Raw genomic sequence first — 19,350 nt, forward strand, 5'->3', positions numbered from 1 at the left:
GGGCTTAAAGCCCGACTTCCTAGTCGACGACATAGCCGAATAAACCGATATACACGACCAAACTACAAAGTAGCACTGGAGAAAAACCGTTGCGCGTCGAAGGCGCGAAAAAAAGGGAACTGACGTCATCACGCCGACGTGGGCTTCTTATGGCTCCGGTGACGTCGATAGGGGTCGCGAGCGGAGCCGGTGTATTATGACGTCGCCCACGTCGACGTGGAATGCTGGGGAAGAAAAGTTCCGTGGAATGCTGGCGCAGGGGATATTCACAAGGTGAGGAATCCACTGGCAGATGTATCCATCAGAATATATCATTATTATAGTACTTAACCATCACAAAACCATAATGCCATACCTTTTCCAATCAGCCAATCAAAAAGCTATTACAAGATTTCCTTTAAAGGTATACAAACAGATTGTCTCTGTAAAAAAGGCGTCCTAAACAAATGTACACTTTTTAAAAGATCACTATATGAAGAAGACAAAAAGAAGTTGCTGACACTACTGAACTGGTTTTTCAATATTTTTATTCATTTTCCGTTTCTCACCACAATTGCAGAATACAATGGAAAACAATGTTAGATCGGTTATGGGGCGTGGCGGGGCCGTCCAACATGGCAGCCACAGATTAGAGGAGCTCCGTTTCCGCCCACTGCATCCAGACTAATCCAGCGGCAGGAGCCATCCGAGGTATTAGTTTGACTTTGTTGAGGGGCAGACGCTACCAGCGGCGACCTGGGCCTCCCTCGACCCCTGCTGATATGCCCAGATACCGTGGCGGGTGTAGTGGGTCAGCGTGGGCGTGTGGCAAGTCGGGCCAGTGGCCTGCCGGGACACGGGCACGATGTGGGACAGGCCCTACTTTCTCCGTCCCCCAGTCGGAGATAAGTGGTGACTCCCATCACCCTGATGTCCTTCTAGCTGACTCCGCAGGGTGAGGCAAGTCATGGGTATCTTTTTAAGCGGAACTTAAGCATCATGTCTGTAGCTAAATGCACACTGTGGGCTAAGCCTGCTGAAGATCATGGAGGTTCGGGGACCTCTGAAAAGCTGTCTGTGAAGCGATAGCTTAGAAGATCCCGTGGACCCTACAGGTGGTGTGGCCGGACACGTGGCTGTGGGTTCCCCACCCTTATTTGTGCAACTGCTCCAGTGCGCCCTGGCCTCTCGTGTTCCCTGAAAAGACTTTGGGTACCGATGCAGGGTGATGCGGGTCAGGGACCGATCCTTGCATAGGACCGAGTCATCATTGAGTTGAGAGCCTGTTGTGCCACAAAGCCACCAATTGATGTACAAGGGGCTTCACATCGAATGGGCAGGGCATGAGACACCCACAGATGCGCTCTGCAACCGAATTCCCACTCGGCGACACCAGTAGGGCCCAGTACCAGCCGTGGCTGGTCCATTGGGGATGAGGAGCACCCCCCACCTTTTGCCCCTCACAAACAGTGTCTGTCAGACTTGTTCATTTCAGGTCAGGCAGCCTGGAGCTAGTCATGGGCTAATGCGCAGGTTCCTTGCTGCCTGAGCTGAACTTTGCAGGGCTGAGGAAAGCTCCTGTGGGCGTGAGTCCTCAGCTCAGCAAAGGTCCCTGAGGCCCTCCTCTCAGTGACGAGGGAAGTAGCGTCACTGAGGAGGCGCTTCAGTTTTAAGCCCTGAAGAGCCCCTGGTCGAGTGTCTCAATCAGTGACACTTCATCTCAAAATGGGGTGGGTTCAGCAGTCTCACTGACCCCTTCCCACTCTGTGATGACCTTGGGACTGCTGCCTTCCCGCCAATGAGGGAAGGCAGCAGTCCCAAGCCTCCTGGGACCTACACGGCAGAACTGCAGGTAAGTGTGTGTGTTTTAGTTTTTTTAATTAATCTTTGGTGTGTGTGTGTATGTATGAATGTTTGGTGCGTGTGTGTATGTATGAATGCAGTATATGAGGCAGGTACTCTGGGGTTTTTGAGGTTGCTGTCCGCTGGACACGCCGGGGTTTTGCAAGAGCAGGTTCAAGGGGAGACGGGCCTGTAGGGCTGGGGCCAAGTCAGTGGGCGTCATCCTCTTGTTAGCTCTGCATGGCTCTTCGTCCTTCTTCTTATCTTCTTTTTCTTGTTGTTGCTGGATCTGATGAAGCAAGGTTCAGGGTGCCCCTAAATACTAAATTTAGGGGTGTTACAGGTAGGTAAAGGGCAGGGACCAATGGGTCCCTTCCCTGGGGTGAGTACACCCCCTATTCTGCCACTCTCCAGTGGGAGGGGGGCAGGAGCCTGTCCCTGGTTGGCTGGGTCCCACCATCCCCAAGATGGCAGGGACTCGAGGTTGTACTTCACCTCGCCTCCCCCACCTTATGGGTGGAGTTGGCAGAGGTGGGCACACCTCACTTCCTCACTTGTGTTTTCCCGCCGGTTCTCCCGCCCAAAGTGGGGGTAGAACCAGTTGCTGAAAGCAGCAAATGATCTTGAGAGGCTCACAAAGGCGGCATGCCTTTGAAGCTTCTCCTCCGTGAACCCTGCCCATCCTGGGGGAGGAGGCTTGGCACCTCGTCCCAGGATGTGCATTGTTTCAGGCCCCCAAGAGCAGCAAGCTCTCGACCCAGGGGTCCACCAGAAACATGTCTGGTGGTGGCAGCCTAGGCAGCCACTCAGTCAGGTCACTGGGAGTTGGTCGAGTTTCAGGGGGCATCTCTAAGATGCCATTTGTAATGCATTTTACATTAAATCACACACTGGCATCAGTGCGGGTTTAATGTGCTGAGAAGTTTGATACCAAACTTCTCAGTCTTCAGTGTAGCCATTATGGTGCTGTGGAGTTCGTAACGACAAACTCCCAGCACCATATACTCTTTAATGGCAGCACTGCACTTACAGGGCCCAGGAATGGTCTTGGGCACTGTAGGGGTACAGGGCTCATGCACCTGTACCAACACCACTGGCATAGGGCACCCAGCTAGAGGGATGACTGATGTATGCCAGGGCAGTGGTTTGTGGGCATTACACCCAGGGATGGGTGCCATGTCGACTCTGTTTTGTTCTGCACCAAGACACTCAGCCTGCAAAGGCAGTGTGTGTGTGTCAGGGTACAGGGCCTCTAAGGGTGGCACAATAAGTGCTGCAGCCCTTAGGGCCTTCTCTGGTCACAGTGCCCCGGGTACCTATGATACCATTTTCCAGGGGCTGACATGTGGCTAGAGATGCCAATTGGGTTTAGGCTTCAATGCAGTTTTAGGGAAGGAACACAGGCCCTGGGTACCTGATTGGCAGGAGCCCACGGCACACTCAGTCAAAGCACATCAGCAATTCAGCAAAAAGTGGGGGCATACCATGCAAGAAAGAGGGCACTTTCTCACAATGTCTCCCATGACAGACAGCACGTGAGTGCGCTGGTCGAGTGGGGAACGGGCGGGGAGCAGCCGGGGGTGGGCTTCTCAAGCTGCTCTCCAAAATATAATGCGCCCCCTGATCACGGCACTAGGCCGTGCATAGGAAAAAACAAAGGAAACGGGCGTGGCTCTCCCCAGCGCAGAGGGAGAGCTGCTGTTTAAAAATTCACTACAAAGCGCGGAGGAGCACACTATAATGTCCTGCTAGTCTTGCCTGCATTGGTCAGCAAAAATCCTTCATTTGAGCTTTGTGGTGGCCCCAGGAGAGAGGGGTCACCACCAAAGGGGTACAAAAAATGTGGGGGAGCTGCCCAGCCTCCCCCAAGCACTGTTAAAAGGACCCCATCCTAAGTTGGCTGGGACAGTAAAAAGATGACCCCACAAGGGTTCCAAACATTTTTCAAGCTTTTCTAGGTTGGAACTTTTGCTTAATTGCTGGGGAAAGGTACAAAGGTGATGGTTGCAACTAGCTGTGACCTGAAACGAATAGTTTCTTACCTGTCGGTGTAGTTTTGCAGCTTGAAGATCTTTCTGGATTCACTATGCTGTGCATTATTCCGCGATCTTGTGGTTGGGTCCGGATTCGTAGTCTTTCCTTTGTTTTTTTTTTTTTTTTTTTGTAGCCCAGGTGGGCGTCGACGTACACCATTTGGTGCACCTCCCGTGACGTCGTCGTGCTTCCTGCGGAAGTCCCACCTTTGGGGCGCCATCTTCGGGTTCTTTTTTCCTTTCCTCTTTTTTTTTTTTTTTTTTTTTAACCCTAGGCGATTGTTTAATCCTTCTTGTCCCTTTATCTGTATGTTTGTATTGGTTTGATCTTTTCCATTTTACCCCCTCTTCCTCCAGCCTCATCTTCCTGGCGGAGGTGGGTGGGTTCGCTAGTGAATCCAGAAAGATCTTCAAGCTGCAAAACTACACCGACAGGTAAGAAACTATTCGTTTTGCAGCGTGAATCTTTCTGGATTCACTATGCTGTGCATCGATTTTGTAGCGGTTTTCCTAGTTCTGTGGCGGCTGGGTGGTAGATGAGCGTTGGTCGTTGAAAATGTGCTGAAGCACCTTCTGCCCAACCTGTGCTTCCTTGTTCATCTGAATGTCCACGCAGTAGTGTTTCGTGAACGTGTGCACAGATGCCCAAGTTGCCGCGAGGCATATGTCCTGGATGGGCGTGTTCGCCAGGAAGGCCACGGTGGCCCCTTTCTTCCTTGTGGAGTGAGCCTGCGGCCCCTCCGCTAGCTCCTGTCCAGCCTGTTTGTGGCAGAATTGAATAGTGAGGGCAATCCACCTTGCGATGGTGCCCTTAGTCACTGGTCTACCCAAGAAGCTAGTAGCAAAGGACACGAACAGCTGTTTCGACTTCCTGAGTTCCTTGGTTCTCTCAATGTAGTGCATCACCGCCCTTCTGGCATCGAGGGTGTGCAGTGCCTTTTCTGCGTTTGTAGTCGGGTTTTGGAAGAAACTTGGTATCTGGATAGCCTGATTTATGTGGAACGCCGACACTACCTTGGGCATGAAGTGTGGGTCAGTTCTCAGGACAATTCTATCTTTGTGAATCTGAATGTAGGGTTCCTGCAGCGTTAGTGCTTGAAGCTCGCTCACCCTGCGTAGTGAGGTTATGGCCACCAGAAAGGCTGTTTTCATAGTCAACATCTGCAGTGTTGCCTTGTGAATGGGTTCAAACGGTGCCTTCATGAGCTCCGTCATTACCACATTCAGATTCCATGCCGGCGGCGGCAACCTTTTCGGGGGCCCATCCTTTTGGCTCCCTCCATGAATCTCCTCACCACCTGCGAGCTGAAGAAACTTCCACCTTTTTCACCTCTGGTGTAGGCCACGATGGCCGCTAGGTGTACCCTTAGTGAGCTCGAGCAGAGGTTACTCTTTAGAAGGTGTGTGAGGTACCTCAGTACTGTTGAGTCTCTTGTCATTCTGTTTTGCAGGCCCTTTTTCCGGCACCACACAGTGAACCTCTTCCATTTTGCGCTGTAGCATTTTCGTGTAGTTGGTTTCCTTGCCTCCCGTAGCACTCGCATCGTGCTCGGCGGCAATCTTAGGTGTGCGAACTCTAGGTCTTCAGGAGCCATGCCGCCAGGTTGAGGGTCTCTGGCTCTGGGTGCAGGACCTCTCCGTTTTGCATTGAGAGCAGGTCCTTCCTCCTCTCGAACCTGTATGGGTCGCCTTGTGCCATTTCTTGAATTTGTGAGAACCATGTCTGCCTCGCCCACTGCGGAGCCACCAGGATCAGGGTCATGTTGCTGGTTCTGCACTTGTCGAGCACTCTGTGCAACAGGGGTATCGGTGGAAAGGCGTAGGCAAATGTCCTCGACCAGCTTATCCATAGGGCATTTCCCTTGGATAGCTGATATGGTTGCCTGGACGCGAAGCTTTGGCATTTTGCATTGTGGCGTGTTGCAAAAAGGTCTATTGTGGGAGTCCCCCATCTCCGGAAGATTTTCTCCGTCTCCTGGCCATTGAGCTCCCACTCGTGTGATGCTGAGGTCTGCCTGCTTAGCCAGTCTGCCTCCACATTGTCCTTCCCCGGTAGGTGAATTGCCAGTAGATCTATCCTGAGAGGTATGGCCCATCTCCAAATCTCCTGAGCTAGGGATGAGAGCGGGAACGACTGTGTCCCCCCTTGTTTGTTGATGTGGAACATCGCCGTGGTGTTGTCTGTTTGGACCAACACCCTCTTGTTGAACAGGTGCCTCTGGAATGCCTTCAGGGCTAGCAGGATTGTTTTCAACTCGAGGTAGTTGATATGGCGGACCGCATCTGCTGGGGCCCATAGACCCCTCACTCTGAGGTTGTCCATGTGCGCTCCCCATCCCTTCTGCGATGCGTCCGTGGTAATGGTCACTGTTGGGATTGGTGGTGTCAGGCTTCTCCCTGCTGTTATGTTGTCTCTGTTCCACCAAGTTATCTCCTCCTGCACTGCGTGCGTAACAACCACTAGATCTTCCCAGCTTCCTTTTGCTTGTGACCATTGTTGTTGTAGCCATTCCTGGAATGGTCTCATGTGCAGGCGTACATTCGGCACCAGCTGGATACAGGACGCCATCATCCCCATCATCTTGCTCACAGCCCTCACTGTCAGAGCTCGCCCCTTCTGGTAGAGCTTCGCCTCCTTCAGTAGAGCCTCTGTCCTCCTCTCGCTGGGCACTACCGTGCTGTTGCGGGAGTTGATCTTTGCCCCCAGGAAAATCTTCACCTGCTCCGGTTCCATCGATGATTTTCCCCAGTGGATCGAGAATCCCAGATTTGTGAGGGTGTCTGTTACGCGTTTTGCGTGCCTCTCGCACTTTCCGCGTGAGTTTGCCTTGACCAGCCAGTCGTCCAAGTAGGGGTAGACATGTATTCCCTGCCTTCGTAGGTGCGCCGCTACCGCCGACAGGCATTTTGTAAAGACCCTTGGTGCTGATTTTAATCCGAAGGCCAGGGTCGTGAACTGGTAGTGTTCTTGTTCGATGTTGAATCTTAGAAGGCCCTTGTGCCTTCTGTTTATTGGGATGTGAAGATAGGCATCCTTGAGGTCCACGGTGACCATGAAGTCCCCTTCTCTTATTTGTGGCAGAACCTCCTGCAGTGAAGTCATTTTGAACCTTTGCGTTCTGATGAACTTGTTTAGGTAACGGAGGTCTAGTATGGGTCTGAGGTCTCCGTCTACCTTCGGAACCACGAAGTAGTTTGAGTAGACCCCTTTGTTGCGTTCTCTGAACGGCACTGTCTCTATGGCTCCCTTTTGCAGGAGTTTCCGCGTTTCTTCTCTGAGTATTGCCAGTTCTTGGGCCGATCTCAGTCTTCCCCTTGGTTTCCTGTTTGGAGGTCTTTTCTCCAAATCTACGCAGTACCCGTACTGCACAACGTTCCGTATCCACTTGTCTGTGGTTATACGCCGCCACTCCTGAAGGTAGAACCTCAGTCTCCCGCCTACTGGTGTCGTATGCTCGTAGGCTCTTGAATTTTCTCTTCCCCCTGATGACCCTTTTTTGCGCCTCCCCCTTGGGGTCCTGGCGAGGGTAGGCGTCCTCTTGCGTGCTGAGTCACTTCGTCGAGGGCTGTTCGCCCCCTCTCCTCCTTTGGCCACGTCCGTTCCCTCTCCCGCGAAAGGACTGGCCCCGAGCTTGATATTGCCAGTTTTGCTTCTGCTGACCTTGTCCGTGACCTTCACCCTGCTGACCTTGTTGGAACGCCTGGTGCGACGTCCCCTGCTGGCTTCCTCCCCTACCGTAGGGTCTTCTCGAGGGATTTCCTCGCCTCATTCCCCTCAGCTGCAGGGCCCCCATGGACCTCGCCGTCTCGTTTTCTTTTTTCAGCTGGGTGAGCTTGTCGTCCACTGTTGCTCCGAACAGTGTCTCTCCATTGAAGGGGGTGCCAAGGATGTTGTTCTGCACTTCCAGTTTGAATCCCGAGATTCTTAGCCATGCATGCCTCCTCTCTGTGACCCCTATGGCCATGAGTCTTGCCGAAGTTTCTGCCCCATCCAACGCCGTCTTTATACAGGAGTTGGCGATGTTTTTGCCTTCATCTATCAGGTGATTCGCTCTCTGCCGGTATTCTTCGGGGAGGTGCTTTACTAACTCCCCCATCTCATCCCAGTGCTGGTATTGGTGTCTATTGAGGAGTGCATTTGAATTCGCCATGCGCCAGTGCATAGCGGCGTTCCTCTCGACCTTTCTTCCTGTGAGGTCAATCCTCCTGCTCTCCTTATCCGGGGGCGGGCCCGAAGTTGCTGGTACGTTGGCCCTTCTCCTGGCCGTGGAGGCTATGATGGAGTCAGCGGTCACACTACCCTTGATGTAAGGGGGGTCCAGGGAGGAGTGCTTATATTTCTTCTCTGTCCTGGGCGTGATCGACCGGCAGGTTGCAGGTTCCTTAAAGGCTTCTCTCCCCTGATTCATCACGCTTTGTAGCATGGGGAGGAACTGGCTCCTTGTCTGGATGGGGAGCAGTGTCTCGACGAGAAAATCGGCTTTCGGTTTCTCCTCGTCGAGTTAGACGCCGAAGGCCATTGCTGCGCTCCTGACCACCATATTGTAGACCCCGATGTCGTCGGGTGGCGAAGGCCTCGAAGGGTACGTGTCCACGGGCTCCTCCGGGTTTTCGGTGTCGAGATCGTGCCATTCGACGTCGTTGCTGGTAGATGCCGCCGATTCGTAGAACGACCGTTGGTCTTCTTCCTCGGCTTCTCCCTCATAATAGGGCTCTTCTTCCTCTTCGAGTTCCCTTGTCAGCCCTTCGGCGTCGAACTCGTCTTCGACCTCCTCGACGTCCGCTGATGGAACCGTTGGAATCTTGAATTCCTTCATTCTGGCGTCGAACTCCTTCTTTCTTTGAAGGATGTTCTCCATTTCGGCCTCGAGCCGCCTCTTCTTTTTTTTCCATCTCGGAGATGCTTTCGGCATCGACCGCGGGTCTTTTCGATGAAACTTGCGTCGACGTCGAACGTTCTTTCTGCGTCGATCGGCCCGTTTCATGGGATGCTTTCGACGACCCTTGCCTTTCGGCGTCTTTCGGCACCAGGGAGTCCTTATCTAAGGATCCGCTCGGCCTCTTGTCCGTGGTTCCCCCTTTGGACGTCGAAGTTTTCGGCGCCGGGGCTCCCTTCGTGGACTTTGACTCAGATTTTCTCGAGTCACCCTCGTGTTGTCGAGGTACTTTCTGTTTTGCGCTCGACGATTCTCTTACCTCGTCTTCTTTTTTCTTGTCGGTCTCTACGACCGTGAAGTTTTCGGCTGTCTCGGCGACGTTGTCCTCGTCGTCCGAAGAGAGGCCCAGAGCGTAGAGCGTCGGGGGTTTCCCCTTGCCATCCATGCTGGCGTTGGCCCTTTTCTGCCGCTCTCTCACCCTGAGTGTCTTCGGCGCGAAGGCTAAGCAGGCGTTGCAGTCGATACTCTGGTGATCGACCGGTAGGCAGAGGTTGCAGACCGGATGCTGGTCTCTCTGCGCGAACTTGTGGTGGCAGTTTGGGCAGAACTTGAATGGCGTCTTGTCCATTGCGCTCAGGGTCTCTGAGCGTGCATTCTCCAAGGCCGTCGAAGAACAGGGCGCTGGTCCTCCTTTCTTCGCGCTCCTGATGAAATCTTTTCCTTTCCTGATATCTTCTAGTGTTTCTATCGATGAAACTCGCTTTTCTTCCTTCTTCCTTCGAGTGTAATTCTGGAGCTTCCCGATGACGATCCAGACCCAACGGCGGAAAAAAGAATCTGAAGATGGCGCCCCAAAGGTGGGACTTCCGCAGGAAGCACGACGACGTCACGGGAGGTGCACCAAATGGTGTACGTCGACGCCCACCTGGGCTACAAAAAAAAAAAAAAAAAAAACAAAGGAAAGACTACGAATCCGGACCCAACCACAAGATCGCGGAATAATGCACAGCATAGTGAATCCAGAAAGATTCACGCTGCAAAAATGTCAATATGAGTTTTTCATATTAACAGATACCCTCTAGGGGTGAAAGGTGGTAATTACACATGTCCATTTACCAAAGTGATGTCCTTCAGGGACTGTGTAAGAATGCAGTGTATTTATTCTTCTTTCAAGTGTTGATGCTGCAAACACCTTCAAGAGGTGAGAACTATAAATACATAAATGCTGTGATTATAATAGTGTTGCCTTCAGAGGCTATGTTGAAAGTGACATTTCAGGCTGAAAGCAACAGATAACACAAATCACCTACACATGCCTAGACATATTTTCTTGTGAATGCTTTAATGAAGTAATGACAGTGACAACCGCTCATATGCCAAGTAAACATACTTTATTGCCCATATTAACTGCAAGCTCATTCATAATGATATTCCATCTTTGCATTACTAATAAAAGTAATGTTCTGCCATTTGATTTGTCGATCTAGACCTCCCTGTGGGAGGGGTAAGATTGAATATGCAATGTCATCCAAAGCATTTCCATCAGCTTGTGTATATTTGTAAATTGCTGAATAGTAGTGTGCGAGTAATAAATGTACTTTTTCCTTTTCAAAAGAAAAAGCACAGACTGAACAATCATTTATTGAGTGTTATTATTATGTATTGTGAATGGAGAATACTAGCCCACACCATCTCCCTTGAGTAAGCCTTGGACTGCTCTGCAACGCTATCGCTACAATGGGGTGTTCCCACTGGTCTATTAGTATTCCGGGAAGTCTTAACTGTGAAATCAAAAACTTGGAAACCAACTACCCTCACTTCAGAGAACCATCCAAGCTAGCAGGAGCAGTTACTTCCACAGAGCAGAGGTTTCTGCTTCTTCACGAGAGGTGACCTTGCTCCCAAGTTTTGAAGGTGTGATCAAGAAAAGTTTAAATGTGTGTGCATTAGGGACAGCACTGAGCACAAGAAATGTCCAGTGGTCATGCTTGGCAGGTCACAATGGGTTTCACAAAAAAGAGATGGGGATAACCTGACAGCGAACAAATATGTCCCAGCTAGGACAAAGTTTTATAATTGGATCTGCAGACCAGTACTCTCAGCAAGGGTGGTCATTAACACCTAAATACATGTCCACGGCTTACCATGACTCGGACAGCCATTCTGCAGTCCTTTGCCTTACTAGAAAGGGGAAAAAACTATTTTTGGGAGGGTGACACAAGTGAACAATGCCTGAGCTGGGCTGATCCAGGATGAGTCTGCAAATAGGATAAGGGAATAAGAACTCAAAGAGGATAATCCAAGAGCAGTGGAGTGGTTGGTCGATCATTATTTGTATATATATATTTTATGAAGCGCATATAACCATAAGGCATCAAAGTGCTATGGTCAGACACATCAGCACACAGGGAGAAGCCAGCAGGCCACCCACCCCAAGAAAGAAGGCCCTGCCAAATAAGAAGACCTAAAGAGCCAAGTTTTACCCTGCCTGCAAAACAAAAGATATGAACCAACCATCATAATAAACTCAGGAGGGTTGCTGCCACCGAAAAAGCAACCCTCCTCCCTCTCCCCCACCTCTCTGTTCTTAGGAAACCTGGGGATCGCAGCTTTTCTTTGCCCGGCAGGTCTTCATAACATGCTAGGGGTAAACCATCTGAAGGCAGACCTGAGGTAGTCTGCGCCCCTCTGGTGGAGAGGCAATGTAGCGGCCGTGCTTTGAATCATCTGCAGTTTGCTCAAGGAATATTTGTTTACATTCAAATAGAGGGCATTGCAGTAGTCCAGGCGAGATTTAATAAACGCTATGATCACTGCAGCCGTCAATTTCTGGGTCAAGAAAAGGAGGATTTTCTTTAGGGTCTTGATAATCCAGAAACATGTGCCTATCATTTTATTTACCTGAATGCCGAAGGCCAATGTATTATCAAAGATCACCCCCAGGTGTTTTTCTGTACTAACTGGCACAGGGAGCACCCCACAGGTTTTAGGCCAACAGGAGTTCGACCAAATGGAATTCTTAGCTCCAAAAAACAGGACATCCCCTTTTTTCCCATTCATTTTAAGCCCGTTGGCCTTCATGTAACAGCTGATAGCAGCCATACACAAGCTGAATTTCTTGGCCACATCATCCAAATCATCAGAGATGGAGACTATGGTTTGGGTATAGTCTGCATAGTAGGAAACCTGAAAGTCAAAGGAGCGCACTAACTTGACTAAGGGGCAACGTACAAATTATAGAGCAGAGGGCTCAGCGAGGATCCCTGAGGGACCCCACACAGGAGCTGGAATGGGTAGGCCCTAAAATCGCCACAGCTGACCGGGAGAGTTCTATCAGTCAGGAAGGATTCAAGCAGTTTTACTGCAACACGGCACACTCCTGATTGTCTCAGCGTTTTCATCAAAGTAAATGGAGGTAAAGTGTCAAAGGCAGCAGACAGATCAAGCAAGACCAGAATAGCTGCTCCCCCAGAATCAACCTACCGGGGAATGTGATCAGCTGCTATAAATAAGGCGGAGTCAATGCTGCAATTACTTTTGAATCCGTTTTGTGACGGATCCAGACGTAAATGAGCATTGAGAAATTGTGCCAATTCCTTGTTGATGTGTAATTCATTTATCTCCTCCCTAGGAGATGGCTTTGGTAGAGCATTAGACAATGAGAAAAGTTGCACAACACAGATGCAGCAGAAGTGAAAAATCACCCGAATGCCAGTAGGGAGACTGAACACGGAGTGGTAAAAAACAGATAATAAGCTAAAGATTAATAGAAATTACAGAGGACAACCTATAAAGTGGTTGCTATGGGTGCTGTGGAAGAACAAGTTTACAGAGGGGTTAATTTCTTGTTCTCCTGTTTTCTACTATTGAAGGCCACTGCGGCTGGGGGATAAATTGGCAAATGACTAAGTAGATACAAAATATAAAAAAGAAACTACTTTTTCGAAGAAATTTACATTTAGGAATTAGGGAGGGCATTAACCAAATATGGGGGAATAAAATGCAAAAAGGTTTGCTGGGCATTTGGCAATGATTGCAGTGCTCCCCTTTATTATTGTGCTTATAATAAACATGTATAAAACACTTTCTTGAAGCACAAGAACTACGTAACACAATATAACAAGGTAGTTCTTTAGTGTTAGGTGAAATACTATAGGAAATTGTGCAATGGGGTATCCTACTGATGCTAGAATGGATGCATTGATCTCAGCAAAAAACATGAATGGTAGAGGCTAACTGACAGGGTCCCTCTGGAGCACTTTTCTAAGGTCACAAATCACCTTGTCAAGCAGTCAGAGTATTCCTTACCCATATTCTGGATTTCTTTGTCACCTCCGTAGTCAGTCATCTTCTTGCCCAAGTTTACTAACACATGGTACCGAGTATCATCCGTCTGCCCAAGCAGTTGCTCTATCTCTTTGCGCCTTTCCTTGTCTCGTAGTTTGTCATTCTTTAGGACAGCAAGGACTTCATCAGCAGCTCCACAGAGAATGTCCCGGGGCTGTAGAAAGTTTTTGGAAAAAAACTCCATTATTGAAGACAAAATAAGGACATGGATAAATGCAAAAACAATTCAGTTAAGGTCAAAGAGAGTTTGTCAATGATTTAGATTGAATATATAGATAGAGAAGGCAAAAAATCTGCAGGTAGTTCAACTTTTAAAAATCTGTAGAAAATGTGCCACTAGTCCAAAATCTGCGCAGTGATAAGAAAGTTGCAGGACAACTAAGAAAGCTGTGCTTTAAACAAAAAAAATCATATTTAAACTGTCCCTTTTCACTAATCCATCTTAGTTAACCTATACTGTAAGTGATAAACTAGTTCTGATAAAACAATGCAAATATGAGTTCATGTACTTCTGAGGTTCCTTTCAGTAAGAAAAAGATAAGTAAATGCACCTGGTGCGGAGACTTCCATTACATCTTTGCACAGTTCATTCAAGTTACATGGAGTTTAAACACACCATGACCAAGTTATTTTTGCAACAGTGATAAAGTTCTGCTTTAAGAACTACTGTTTTACCTTTAGGAAAAATAGATTACATTACATACACTAGATATGTTGTGTTTCATAATTACATAATTCATGCATGTGTCTGTTCGTTATTACCAGCACTTTATGAGCAGTCCATGATTTCGAGGGCCACTGTAATTATGTGGCAGGGGAGCACCAAATTATGCTGCAGGGTGTAGAAAGCTGGCTCTCTATATACTATACCAAAGTAAGGTATAGTGTGCACAGAGTCCAGTGGCTCCCCAGAGGTATAGCAGAGGCTAATGTAGATAATACCTTACTCTCTTTCGTGGTAGTGTGGTTGAGCAGTCTGGCTGATCAGGAGGGTAGTGTTAATCATTAGTTTTACACACTCAGGTAAGAAATGTTACACACACAAAGACTGAATCAAGACCAACTATTTGCATAAAAAGTTGTTACTTTGTTTTGTTATTTCTAGAATCAAGATATACTTAGTAGCAGGTAAGAAACTTTTCATACAATGTTACTTTCAGTAGTACAGTGAATACTGAATTGGTAGAAACATTCAGATTACTTTTACAGTTGAGAAAACGATTTGTAAACTGGTAAAAAAAAATGCTTGCAATTACTTTTAGATTACTTCCCCTAGTTTGGTATGAAACACACTCCTAACACAGTTCAAACAACTCAGGACATCGATCAACAGGTTAAATCTCATGAGGGCCTAAGTTACTCTTTGTTGCAGTACAAGAAAATTCAACAGAAGAATTTTAAGAGAAAACCCACCATTCATTCCTATGGAGAAAACTAAGTGTTAAGTTTACAGGTGAGTAAAACTGGTTTAAGATTGAAGTTTTGGGGCGTAGAACCAAGGTTCAGGTTGGCACTCAAAGTGCACCACCAGATGCATTAGGGCGGCCAGGTGCAGAATGCAGGGTGTCAATGTTAACCAATGGGGCTAGAGAGCACCTCGGTTGGGGGCTGCTCACTGGCAGGTCTTGGGAGAGAAGCTCCTAGGGTTAAGGTCAGGGCAAAAGGGGTCCCAGGTTGGCACCAAGTCCACACCACCAGCAGTGCGGGGACAGCCGGATGCAGGGTGCTTAGGAGGTGTCGGGAGCTCAACGCAATCATATGGAGGTTGCCGGTTTTCGATCTTAGCTGCAGGCCCAGCCGAGGAAGTCTACCGGGAGTAACCAACAGCTGGGCAGGTGAGATGGGGGGTTCCGGGACGTAGGAGTACCTCAGGTCCTCTTCTCCAGGGCGCAGGGCAGCCGGATGCAGGGGTGCCTTTTGAGGTTGGGGTTCATCTTACTGGGCTACTCGGGGGTGGGGGGGGTGTCTCCGTGCAGATGCTGCAGGCGATGTGGGTAGTCCTGGAGGGGTCAACCCACTGTGGACCCAGAAGCGCTGGGGGACCTCGCTGGGACCGGTTGGTCACTTGGACTCGAGCCGTAAGTGACTGGTGCAGTGGTGGTTCCGGCATAAAGTTTCTTTTGAACAGAGCCGCTGTTCACAGAAGATCCGGTCTTTGTTGAAGGCAGTCAGTACTCCCAGGGGTCCTGGAGGTCGCTGGCTGTAGGACAAGTCAAGTTTTGGCGCAGGATATCTGAAAACTTCAGATGGGTCAGTAGGGCTGGGGCCAAGTCAGTTCTTCTCTACAGTCTCCTCTGCAACTTCTCCTGTCCTTCTTAGGTTGCAGGAATCTAGCTTTCTGGGTTTAGGTATGCCCCCTAAATACTGTATTTAAGGGGCGTTTTAGAGGTGTCGAGGTAATAGCCAATGGGTTACTTACCTTAGGGTGACTACACCCATGATGTGCTCGTCCCACGTGGGGGAGTAAGCACATTCCCTAACCCTGATGGGTGGTGGGGGTCCTCCATCAGCAAGATGGTGGGTACGGAGGAGTGGGCTTCACCTCGCCTCCCCCACCTGATGGGTGGGGTTGGCAGAGGTGGGCACACCTCTCGGGATTGCTAACTTTTCCTGCCTGTCTTCCCACCTAAAATGGGAAGAAGACAGCAGGAGGGGCGGGGGTTGCAGTGCAAAGGGGGAAGAGCCTTTAAAGCTGCTCAGCCCTTCCTGACCTGGGGGAGGAGTTAGGACCTTTGCCCAGTAAAGGCTTTGTTTCTGTACCCAGAGAGCAAGGGATCGCACTTCAGGGGTCCAGAAACCTGTCTCGTGGTGGCAGGCTGGTGTTTACCTGTCAGGGAAACCAACAGAGGCGGATTTACGTCAGAGGTCTCCTCTAGAAGGGACCCCTGAGTGCAAGGGTTAATAAACCCAACACTAGAATCAGTGCAGGTTTATTATTCTGAGATATTGGATACCAAACATCCCAGGATTCAGAAAAGCCATTATGGTGCTGTGAAACTCGGAATTACAAGTTTCCAGACCATATACACTTAAATGGCTTTACTGCACATATAATAGGCCCACACATGAGGTATAGTGTTACCTGCCTTAAGGGAGACTTACCTATGCCTCATGCAGTGACTGGTAGGCATGATACACAGGGATTTGTGCCATGTCGACTCTTCGCATTTATCTGCACCAAAACACACAGGCTGCAATGGCAGTGGTGCGTGTTTTTGGTGAGCGGTCTCTGAGGGTGGCATAATACATGCTGCAGCCCTCAGAGGCCTTTCTCTGGTTACCATGCCCTTTGGAACCATAGGTACCCCTTACAAGGGACTTCTAGGTAGGCCAGAGTTGTGCCAATTGTGAAAAACAACAGAACAATTTATCTATGGGATTGATGTCTCCCTATTGGAATTACTGTACCTGTTGTCCTACATGGATGGGTATGATCCTCCACGAAATTACTGGCGACCGAGCGCCATGCCGGGAGGGGGGTGGTGGGGTGGGGTGGTTGCGTAGGTGGGAGGGGAAGGGAGGGGGGGTGTTATTCTTATTGGTTATTGTTTGTTGTGATCTAATTGAGTTAGGTCTGAGACAACTTATTGAGATGCAGATCTCCTAATCCTACCGACACAGCGCATAACTTCCCTGAGAAATCGAACCTGAACATTGTACTTTATCACGATTTCCGCATGGGCTACGCATGGAGGAATCTGCACCAGGAAATAATCGCCCAACATCCATGCTCATCGATATCTGTATCTGTTACTGGTCACAAGCTAAGTGCTCCAATACCACTGGCTACTTTGTGTACTTGCAATCTTCTGAATAAAGTCTGTTTACAAAAAAAATAAAAAAAACAACAGAACAATTCAGGGAAGGAACACCGACACTGGGGCCTGGTTAGCAAGAACCCAGTACACACACAAAGTTTCTGCAACAAAACCCCAGCTTCCTACACGGGTTTGACAATTTTGCCACTTAGAAAGGAAAATTCTGTGGCATAACCCTAACATTTTGCTGATTGCATTACATATTTTGTAATTTGTACACAATGATAATACTGCCTGGGCAATTATTTCGCCTAATTAGTACCAGTTTAACAACCAAATAGAGAACTAAGCAACTAAAAGATGACCAGTTAATCTTTACAAAGGGCCTTCAACGGAGTGTGAACATATCTTGCAACGTTTTTACTAACTTTTAGTCCATTTGAGCCAGAGACATTTTTTTTCTTAAAATCAGTAGATTATGCAGCAAATGATGGATTCTGTGGCAAATGAGGCAACACCATCATTTTGCTAATAAAGCTGCTTTTGCAGAATTGCACAATTCCAATGGCCCAGGCTAAGGCAAAGTCTGCCTGCCCCTCCTCCTGCAGGACAGATAGTGCTTCATTTAAGCCGGTGGTTGCAAGTTGGGCCCCCAGGCACTGATTTTTCAAGACTAGCATTTACTTTTTACTTACTCTGACACGGAGCAAGGCAGAGAAAACCAAAAAATAGGAGTGTTGGAAAGTGGATTATTATGGTGTGTGGTTGTGAGACCTCACTAAGTAATTCTGTCACAATATCTATCAAGCCCAATTAGATTTCTTTAACAAATCCTTTCGCTCAGTCCATGTAAGGAATACCAGTAGGTTCCGCAGGAGCGCCAGGAATCCGGAGAGAATACCACAGCCTTCCCCGGCGACCCCCCGACTCTATCAAACTCTAGAGAAACAGAGGGCACACCCGGGGAAAACAGGGAAACAAAACAAGGGAAGGCGGGAAAACCTCAGGAAGACCAAGGGCTCCACGTATGGTGCAGATGAGGCTGAATATTACTGCAGAGAAAAAAAATGTAAATGCAGTATTGCAAGCATGAGACTTCTCCAATGTCTTAATTCCAACTCCTTGTCTCACATACCATTCTACTGCCAAGCCGGTAAGGACACTACTGTATCCTGCTGCCTATTCCAGATGACCAGTACATGCGTAGCACAACCTTAAAGAGGATCCTGCACAAAAGAAAGACCTGTATTCCGGCTGACGTTGCTTTTCATCACTATCACTCATGTACGTGTAGGATTCCCCACTTACCCCCACTATGATATGGTGAAACAGGAACGTGTAAGGATTACCTCAGCTACCAGTAGATGGATTACATCTAATGTAGAGGTAAGGCATATAGGTCAGTGAACCACAATTAATATTCACACAGTTCTTTGACTTTTCACACATAGATCGGGGCTTTCATTAACGTAGAAACAAAAGGCAGCGCCAAAGCGCCGTTACCGTGATTCAGAAGCTGCAATCTGTTATCACCGAGTGGTTCACACAAGTCTTCCCACGTCTTCTCACTAAATAATTACTTAAAGTAGGAACCCTCACAAGAGTAGACGGGGCTGAGGAAGGACTAACAAAAAGGAATGATAACTATCAAGGAGCGAAACAAAAAGGGGAATGGATGCGAGGCAAAGAAGTAAATGCCTCTTTGTTTGTCAATACAGAGCGTGGATACGAAGCTCTGTTTGGAAAGGTGATGGCTTCGATGGCTCCGAGATTCCGGGTGAAACACCCAGTGGGCGGAGATGTGAACGCGACTCCGCGTTCGTTGTACCTGCTATCTTCTTCTTAGCAATGGGAAGACAGCTGGAAGGAATAGCTAAGGGGACCTGAAGTCCTACTGATGGCACCAACAATCAAAAGGCTCGAAGGAGGATTACTCGCGCTCCGGTGAAGGGAACGCCGGCAAAGCACACACACTACGGAAACAGGAAGCAACAACCGGAAGTCAGGCGAGTGTCTGCGGACGGAAATGGGGCCCAGAACTAGAACGCTAAGCGCGTTCGGGAGCGTTTACGCTCCTTTTATGCACGCCCATACACTCGACAGGAAAGGACTCCGGGGCAGGCAGGACTCCGGGGCATGACAGTCCAGGGTAGCTGTGGCACAGACCAGTCATGGTTAATCAAAAGAACAAGTGTAAAGCATTTAGATGTAAAAGCACAACAGGTAAGTAAGAAGCACAACAATACAAATTAAACACCAATTTATAAAAAATTGAGAGGATTTTTATCTTAAATTCGATACCAAAGCAACAAATATTTATTGAGAGGAAATCAGGAATATGATTTTTAAAAGTTAAGTAAATTATTTAAGTTCCAATAAATCCTTGAATTCAGCATTGTGGCTCCTGAGCCAACAGGTTAGTATGATCTATCAATCCTCTGTTGGACTGACCACAACGGGCCAGGAGACGGTCACAGGGACCCCTTAGGTTCAGGGAGACAGCTACCTGTTGGG

At 48.7% G+C, this 19,350-nt stretch overlaps 1 protein-coding gene across 1 annotated transcript in view; it reads right to left on the reverse strand.

Moving 5' to 3' along the window:
• Positions 1-19,350, reverse strand: part of SNRNP200 (small nuclear ribonucleoprotein U5 subunit 200) — a 468,968-nt gene that overhangs the window by 352,488 nt on the left and 97,130 nt on the right. The window contains exon 4 of the mRNA XM_085634342.1: positions 13,040-13,232. Within this exon, the coding sequence (XP_085490468.1) occupies positions 13,040-13,232 (193 nt within the window). The remainder of the gene's footprint in view (positions 1-13,039; positions 13,233-19,350) is intronic.

Source organism: Triturus cristatus, chromosome 11 (assembly GCF_964204655.1).
Source record: "Triturus cristatus chromosome 11, aTriCri1.1, whole genome shotgun sequence".
NCBI classification, from domain to species: domain Eukaryota; kingdom Metazoa; phylum Chordata; class Amphibia; order Caudata; family Salamandridae; genus Triturus; species Triturus cristatus.